Raw genomic sequence first — 9,213 nt, forward strand, 5'->3', positions numbered from 1 at the left:
AATGAGACATTAAAAAGATGCAGCCTACCTCTAGGTTTTACAAAAGCATAAAGATGATCTTAAATATAAGATACATTCTTAAATAAAAGGTACATTCTTAAATAAAAGATACATTCTTTAGTAAGTGAGGTTAACACATCTGTACCCCAACAAAGGAAAAAAGGGCCCCTCACCGCCAGGTCACTGTATATATGGTCACCAAAATACAACACTCTGGATCCTCTCCATCCAGTAAGCTTCAAAAATTCATATAAATTACCCTGCAATCAAAGAAAATTATAGTTATTACGTTACGGCTAGAGAGCTAACCCACAGTACAAAATATTTAAAACTTTTAAAAATTGTTGTTATAACTTAAATATCAAAATATAAAGATAAAAGCACCTTCATGGGAAATCTGTACTCTATGTCAAATGCACTGTTCAAGAAGGATTTATATTATACACACCTCTCTGTAACTATCTTTCTACACTTAACATGCTGGGGCCATCTTTCCATGTCAATAAATAATCTACCATGTAATGATAGCAGCTGGGAAGTACCATGATTCCTTTCACCAATTCCCTGATGTTGGACAGTTTACATTATCTATTTTGTAAGCAACTTCATGATAAACATTCTCATAGGCAAGTTGTATTAGCTATATCTTAATAATTTTCTTAGGCTAACTTCCTAGCAGTAGAATGGCTTTATCAAAGCTAATTTTTCAAGGCCTAGAAAATATACTTATTGCCAAATCCATCAGATTGTTATATACCCACCAAGAATGCATTAATTTTTTTAAAAAAAGAACTTTAGTAACATAATAATGGTCACCAATGCAATTCATTCAAACATTTGAAAGCCTCATATGACACCAAAGTATATTAAAACTGTGCACAGGCTAGGTGTGATGGCTCATGCCTATAATCCCAGCACTTTGGGAGGCCAAGGTGGGAGGACTGCTTGAGCCCAGGAGTTCAAGACCAGCTTGGGCAAAATGGCAAGACCCTGTCTCTACAAAAAATAAAAATTAAAAATAAGCTGGGTGTGGTGGTGCATGCCTATGATCCCAGCCACTTGGGAGGCTGAGATGGGAGGATCACTTGAGCTCAGGAAGTTGAGGCTATAGTGAACTGTGTTCATGCCACTGCACTCCAGCCTGGGCAACAGGGCGAGAGCTTGTCTCAATAAAATTTTTTTTAAAAACCCACAAAATTGTGTACAACACATGTATTGTCAGAAAATAATTAGTAATTTGAGTGAATAATATGCCATGAGTAAGTGTTTCTCAAAGAGAAATTTCCAAGGTTTACTACTGGCATCTTAAATGTTACACACTATGAAAGTCATGCCTTAAATTTTGTTTTAAAAAAAACCATTCCATTTTGAGTTAGTTTAGATACTAGCATATTGAAAATATATTGACTTAAACCTAAGTTTACCACCAAGTTACAATCAGTCAGTTCACGGGAATCACTCAGAACTGTGCCAGGCACACAGAAAGCCACAGTGAACAGCAGCTATTAGCATTATTACCGACCACGAAGCAAAGCAACAAAAAGGAGACGCTGGTCATGACATACCTGCTTGTAAATCTGGCCTTTCTGTAACTTATGGATTTTATCCCAGAGTAAGACACCTTTCTCATTCATCTTTCGGAAAGGCCTAACAACAGAAACAGGAAACATTATGACATGGAGTAGTACAGGCTGTCCGCTCTATGAAATACCAGAGTTATTCACTATCACAGGAAGTAGCTCCCTGCAAAAACCTAAAAACAAAACTCCACTATCACATTCCCTGGCCTAATTCAATACATCCCCAAACTGTGTGAAGCCCAGTATCCAAAGGTGTTTCATGAAAAAAAGAATTCCTGGGGGCCAGGCGCAGTAGCTCCCTCTTGTGAGCCCAGCACTTTGGGAAACCAAGGTAGGTGGATCACCTGAGGTCAGGAGTTCGAGATCAGCCTGGCCAACATGATGAAACCCCATCTCTACTAAAAATACAAAAATTAGCTGAGCGTGGTGGCAGGCACCTGTAATCCCAGCTACTCAACAGGCCGAGGCAGGAGAATCGCTTGAACCCAGGAAGCAGAGGTTGCAGTGAGTGGAGATTGCGCCACTGCACTTCAGCCTAGTCAACGAGAGAAACTCCATCTCAAAAACAAACAAAAAACAAACAAAAAAAAGAATTCCAGGGTCATATAAATTTGGAAAACACCATGCACTAAATATGTCCCTCTTAAAAAGTTATTGACGACTCTGAAAAGCCCTGCTGTAATCAATTTTCTTTCACCCAAATTTCCCGGATTTATTTGACCATGCAGAAAACCTGTTTATAAAGAAAAGTTTACGGAAACACTGCCTTAGTGGATTTATCTGGCTTTATACCTGAAATTAAGCCACTCTAGATAACAAATCAGAAGACCGGAAGCACTAGTTTATGATGGAAATGGGGAAGGATAATGCCTCATTCCTCACCCTGACTCAGCGCTAGCCCAAAGGACCCAGGGTTTGTTTGCCTTAAGGTAAAAATAAGTGTTACCCTAAAAAAAATAATTTTTTTACCTAATTGTAATACAGAAAAACACAACGAAGAAAAGGCACACGACCCAGAATTCCAGACCCACCTTGTACTCTAAACATTTCAGTTCGTCTTTCAGTCTTTTCATGAAATTTATCTGTCTTTCATGACTATAAAATGAGATCACTTTGTGTACACTAACTTACATCCTTTTTTCTCTAATATTTTGAGCAATTTTCCAAGTGATTACATATTCTTAAATACATCATGCTTTACAGGAATACATTGTCTTTTTTTTTTTCCAAATACGTTTTGTTTTCTGGGTTTTTTTTTGGAGAGAGGGTCTCACTCTGTTCCCCAGGATGAAGTGTGGTGGCACAATCGCAGCTCACTACAGTCTCGACCTCCTGGGCTCAGGTGACACTCCCACCTCAGTCTCTCAAATAGCTGGGACTGCAAGCATGCACTGCCATACCTGATTTATTTATTTATTTATTTTTTTGAGAGAGTCTCACCCTGTCGCCCAGGCTGGAGTGCAGTGGTGCAATCTTGACTCACTGCGATCTCCGCCTCCTGGGCGCAAACGATTCTCCTGCCTCAGTCTACTGAGTAGCTGGGATTACAGGTGCATGTCACCATAACTGGCTAATTTTTGTATTTTTAGTAGAGATGGGATTTTACCATGTTGAACCCCTGACCTCAGGTGATCCGCCCACCTCAGTCTCCCAATGTGCTGGGATTACAGGTGTGACCACCTCATTTTTTAATTATTTATAGAGACAAAGTCTCCCTATGTAGCCCAGGGTGGTCTCAAACTCCTGGCTGGGCTCAAGCAATCCCCTGGCTTCAGCCTCCCAAAGTGCTGGGATTATAGGTGTGAGCCACGGCACCTGGCCCAAGTACATCTTTTTCTTTTTTCTTTTTTTTTTTGAGACGGAGTCTTGCTCTGTCACCCAGGCTGGAGTGCAATGGCGCCATCTCGGCTCACTGCAAGCTCCGCCTCTGGATTCACGCCATTCTCCTGCCTCAGCCTCCCATGTAGCTGGGACCACAGGTGCCTGCCACCATGCCAAATTTTTTGTATTTTTAGTAGAGAACGGGTTTCACCGTGTTAGCCAGGATGGTCTCAATCCCCTGACCTCATGATCCTCCTGCCTCGGCCTCCCGAAGTGTTGGGATCACAGGCATGAGCCACTGCGCCCAGCCAAGTACATCATCTTTAATGACTGCATAATCCCCTCTCATATGGCTATTCCAAATTTAACTAGGCATCCCCTACTGTAGGGCTGTTAGGTTGTTTCTGACCTCTCATTACTATAAATAGCACAAGGATGAATACAGATGGAGGATTATTCAGCTCTTACCCTAGGCTTCGAGAACAAAGACAAAATAGATATTGGAGGAGGGCGCTGAGACACCCCGCCTGCTCCATCCAGGGAAAAGAGTTCAGGACCCTGCCTCCTTACTTTTTACAAACACGGCAAAGCAGAGGAGCTCTCCGGTGGAGAGAGAGACAGGGCCCTTCTGACCACACCCCAGAATCTACTAAGAAAATGGTGAGGGCATCATATCAGTGACTATAGGGCCCCGACCTCTCCCGCTTCTTCCTCTAGGAGAGGAGTGCCTTTGAGCACTCTGACCCAGCTAGGTGCACGTTTTCCTCTGCGTGCTTCAACACTCCCAGACACCGATAAAGATTTTTATGTTGCTCCCCAAGACACTGGAAGAAACTAGCCCTGGCCTGGAGCCAAATTCCTTAAACCCTCAATAAACTCCACATCCTGACCCGCTCCTGGTGGAACATCCCTTTCTCTCCTGTGTGCCACAGGAGGGGTCTCCAAACCCTGGGCCGTGGACCACAGACCAAAACCGGCCCATGGGTTAGGAGCCAGGCCGCACAGCAGGAGGCGAGCATCTGGTGGGCGAGAGAGCATTACCGCCTGAGCTCCACCTCCTGGCTAATCAGCTGCGCCATTAGATTCTCATAGGAGCGGAACCCTATTGTGAGCTGCACAAGCAAGGGATCTAAGTCGTGCGCTCCTTACGAGAATCTAATGCCTGATGATCTCAGGTGGAACAGTTTCATCCTGAAACCATCACCCTACCCCCACAAACCTGGTGGAAAAATTGTCTTCCACAAAACCAGTCCCTGGTGCCAAAAAGGTTGGGGACCCTGTGCCAGAGGATGCACTGCAGCCCACTCTGTAAGTCGGTTCCTCTATTAAGCGCTTTAGACTGATCATCCTAGCGTTTAGTGCTTCTTTCTTTGGAATCCCAACCAGCCCCATCATGGGACGGTTTGCGGCTCTCCCATGTAGGAACTCCCTTGCCACTGTCTTTGGGATGACTCCAGCCGCCAGTAAGTGGGACAAAATACTAACAAAGCAGCAAGCCACATTTTATAGGTGTTTTTCATCACACTCTAGTTTTTCCTTCATTTTCTTGAATCTCACCCAGCATTTTTCAGTCCCTGCACATAGTTCTTGGTTTGCCACTTCTTCCTGGAGTCACTGTGACACTTGGAAAACTGGGACAAGAGGAATTTACAGCATTAACTGCAGGGCACCACACCCTGATGCTTCAAATCACCTAACAGAGAGGAAAAGACTACCTGCTTACCAGCTACAGAATTAACATGGGGGTAAAAGTGTTTCAAAAATTGCCATTATATAAATACGAGTTATTTTTTTAGAACCCTAGTGCAGTGATTCTCAACACCATGGACATTTGCGGAGAACAGCTCTTAGTGAACAGGCCTGTCCCACACGTTAAAAGATATTTTAGCGTTCCCTGATCCCTACCCACTAAGTACTAACAGCACACTCTCTCCCTGTCACAACCCAAAACTTACCTGCTTCCCCATTCCCAGGGCTACAGTGGCAGGATGATATTAAGACGTAATAGAGATTTACTCCACGTGATGCAAAACCTGTGTTGCAGAGAAGCTCTGCAAAATCCAACTGCAATTTTAAACGCACTAATGAGAGCTCTATTTAAAGAGCTACCCAACAGGCAGTTTTGTTGATGCTGTTGTTTTCTTATGCTTCACAATGTGTCTACATCTGAAGACCTAATTTACTATGTGATAATAAGTTTCGCTTTTTCATCACTGCCAATCATTTTCTTCAAGCCTACCTCATGGGTCTGAAGCAGCCCAAGTTGTACTGAGAACCATTTCGATGCATGCAAACTGTCTGTTATGTGCTCATGTCACCCTTGTTGTGATTACTTGCTAGAAGTGTTAAAATTCAAAAGCTATAATCTCACATGCTTATGATTTTGCAACTGGATTTTACCAAGGCACACCATCTATATATTCACAGCAGCAAAGGAATAAAATCTAGTCCCCTAGAAAAATAAAACACTCACCTCCGCTTATCATTAAAGAAGTTTGGCTTCTCCGCCTGAACAATGACCACATCGAACAGGTCCCTCCAGTCTTTCCCAACGATATAACTCATCCCTTTGTCCCTAGGGCAACAAGCCAGCCAGGTTAGTCTATAACACTGAAGGGATTAACTATGTTTGTAACTTTTTCTTTCCAATTTCCAACTGCTAAAACAAATGGGATACAAGGAGTGTGCCAGAAGCTAGCAATGAAACACAGAGCAACTTACACAAAGCTACTGGGGCTATTGGTGATGAGAAACATCTTCTTGCCATGATCAGCCAGTTTGGCCAACACTGCACGGGTCTGCTCAGCATAGCAGATGTACTTTTCTAAGAGCAAGAGAAAAATTCACACACAGATTCAGCATGATATTGGTCAATCTGCAAGTACTTTCTAAATGGGGGTATGGGTCCAGCACTGTCCTAGGCACAGGAGAAGGAATAAAGGCCTTAAGGAAGACGCTTTGCCCAGTGGAACATGGGTACATCTGGTGCATCAGTCACAAAGACCCTGTCTCCTCGGTCTAAGTGGAAGCAACTAAGTGGCTATAGCTGCCAGTGCCTCTCTTTTTAAGTCAGAATTATGTCAAGTTCCAGGACAAAGAGGAGACGGCTAACATGCCAGGATGCCAGGTCCTTACAGAGCACTCATGCAGCCCCTGCTTAGCACCTGGAATGCAAAGTAAAATGCCGGCATGGTTGCACAAGAAACGGAAGGCTGAAACTCTCTTTGCGATACTGCTGAGCACATACCAATGTCCGCTTCAATCGCTCTGTACATTATTCCTTTGATGTGGACGTCTCGAATTGCATCCTGCCAAAAGATACATTTTTAATCAGCGAAAATACAACTGAGATAGCCTGAGTAACAGTACAAGTGAAACGGCAGTCAATGATAACTTCTATCCCTAGAAAGTCCGACAATCCAGGCACTACACAAAATCTAAATTCTGGTCCATTTTCTCTATTTTTTTTTTTTTTGAGACAGAGTCTTGTTATATCACCCAGGCTGAAGTGCAGTGGTGCTGTCTCAGCTCAGTGCAGCTCTGCCTCCTGGGTTCAAGTGATTCTCCTGCCTCAGCCTCCAGAGTAGTTGGGATTACAGATACCCGCCAGCACATCAGGCTAATTTTTGTGTTTTTAATAGAGATGGGGTTTCACCATTTTGGCCAGGCTGGTCTCGAACTCCTGGCCTCAAGTAATCCGCCTGCCTTAGCCGCCCAAAGTGCTGGGATTGCAGGTGTGAGCCACCACACCCGGCTAATTCTGGTCCATTTTCATAGGCAGCCCCTTGTGAAAGCAAAAGTTTCCATGGTGATGGTGGCAATTTCCAATGCAATTTCAAAAGAGTGTTTGGAAGAGGTAATTTCTGTGAATAATTCCGAATAAAGTCCCACATGACACACGGTAATTTATAAGCAGTATTGTGAACAAATGATCCCAGGCCATCTGGACAAAGGGAGTTATTGCTCTTTTATCTTTGTGCCCTTTCCGTCCCTAGACCCCAATGGCAAATTCCATAACACAGAATGAGAGGCAGAGACAAACAGCTAACAGGTTTCTCCTTCTCTCTTTGGTGCCACCAGTAGGGCAACGAACTGGCAGTGAGACTGTAGCTCAGGCAGAGATGTGGTCCAGGGAGAGGAAGAGGAGGTGGTTAAACCCTCTGTGGGTTCAGGAGTGTGGCAGCATGAGAGCTGGCAGGTGTCAAAAAAGGGTCCCACTGGCAAGTGACACTGCACAGGGCTTCTATGTGGTGACATTCCTAGAGGCCTATGGACACTTTCTAGAGCCAGTAGCAGGAGACAGGGTTGTAGGCAAAATTGTGTCTAAGCCTTAGACTGTTGCTGGGAGATTTCTGTTAAGAGGGAGCACTTCTGGACTGCAATCTCAACCTCAATTACCTTTCAGCACAAGCCTGATTCAATTTCACACCAGCAGCAGAAGGCAGTAGTTAAATGCAAGTCGGACTGCCTGGCTTAAAATCAAGGCTCTGCTATTTACCAGCTGTGTGACCTTGGGCAAGCAAGTCAACCTCACTGTGCCTCGATGTCCTTATTTGTAAAATGGTAAGAATAGTGCCTACCTTGGCATTATTATGAAGATTTAGTAAGTTAACACGCCTAAAGCACTCATAAGAACAGTGCCTGGGACCTAGTAAACTCTACACAAGTATTTGTTCTTGGTGGTAGTAACACTTGCAGTAAAAACTGAGCTTTCAAATCAACATCTCGCCTTACGAATGCACAGGGCTGCTACAAGTGATTCTTAGATTTTTAAAGACAAACTGTATACACAAAAAAGAGAACAGAAACTAAATACCTATATTCAATTTGGATAATACCACACTGATATTGAGAAACTATAATTTATCCTCTATCTTAAAACCCAGGATTCATGCTGCCAAAACTTAAATTTACTTATAAATACATAGCAAAAATATTTTAGTGTGTAAATATGTATCTTTAAAATATAAAATACATATATTGATAAATATATGTTGTAACTATGTAAATACATATAAAATAATATAAACATGTTTTAGTACTAAAATGTTCATACGGCTTAAAGAACATATATAAATATATAAACGTGAATATAAAATACATAAATAAATTTATAAATACAAATGATTTGTACAGTAAGTCCTTAACATCTTCAGTAGGTTCTTAGAAACTGTAACTCTATGTGAAACAACATAAAGCAATATCATTTTTTTTCCTTGTCAACATTAACATGACACTGAAGAAAGTGACATTATTCAAGGATCTGTTGTACATGGTTTCACTTGAAGTCACGGTTGCCAAGAACCTATGGGCAACAGTAAGTATTCACATATGTTCACATAAACATTTACATTTGTCGACATCCCCCGTCCCCTAACTGGATTCTTGCATGGCTTTTGCAGGACTTTAGAAAGCCACATGGAACTTTGTGGGCAAAGAAAAAAGGCATCCCCTCTGCGCAACTACAGTGGCACAAGTCCCCCAGCCGGGAGCTTGAATATAACCTACATGATGAAGAGGCACCCTGGCCGGGCGTAGTGGCTCAAGCCTGTAATCCCAGTACTTTGGGAGGCTGCGGTGGGCCAATCACTTGAGGTTAGGAGTTGCAGACTAGCCTGGCCAACATGGTGAAACCTCGTCTCTACTAAAAATACAAAAATTAGACAGGCATGGTGGCAGGCACCTGTAATCCCAGCTACTTGGGAGGCTGAGGCAGGAGAATCACTTGAACCTGGGAGGTAGAGGTTGCAGTGAGCCATGATCGCACCACTGCACTCCAGCCTGAGTGACAGAGCAAGACTCTGTTCAAAAA

General features: G+C 43.0%; 1 protein-coding gene across 1 annotated transcript in view; it reads right to left on the reverse strand.

Annotated features, from left to right (window-relative positions):
• NT5DC3 (5'-nucleotidase domain containing 3) overlaps positions 1–9,213 on the reverse strand; it is a 66,644-nt gene that overhangs the window by 11,432 nt on the left and 45,999 nt on the right. The window contains exons 7-11 of the mRNA XM_017895341.1: positions 6,649–6,709; positions 6,123–6,225; positions 5,875–5,976; positions 1,566–1,647; positions 174–260 (exon numbers count right to left, since the gene is read on the reverse strand). Coding sequence (XP_017750830.1) covers positions 174–260; positions 1,566–1,647; positions 5,875–5,976; positions 6,123–6,225; positions 6,649–6,709 — 435 coding nt within the window. The remainder of the gene's footprint in view (positions 1–173; positions 261–1,565; positions 1,648–5,874; positions 5,977–6,122; positions 6,226–6,648; positions 6,710–9,213) is intronic.

This window comes from Rhinopithecus bieti, unplaced genomic scaffold, assembly GCF_001698545.2.
Source record: "Rhinopithecus bieti isolate Rb0 unplaced genomic scaffold, ASM169854v2 scaffold_24306, whole genome shotgun sequence".
Taxonomy (NCBI): Eukaryota; Metazoa; Chordata; class Mammalia; order Primates; family Cercopithecidae; genus Rhinopithecus; species Rhinopithecus bieti.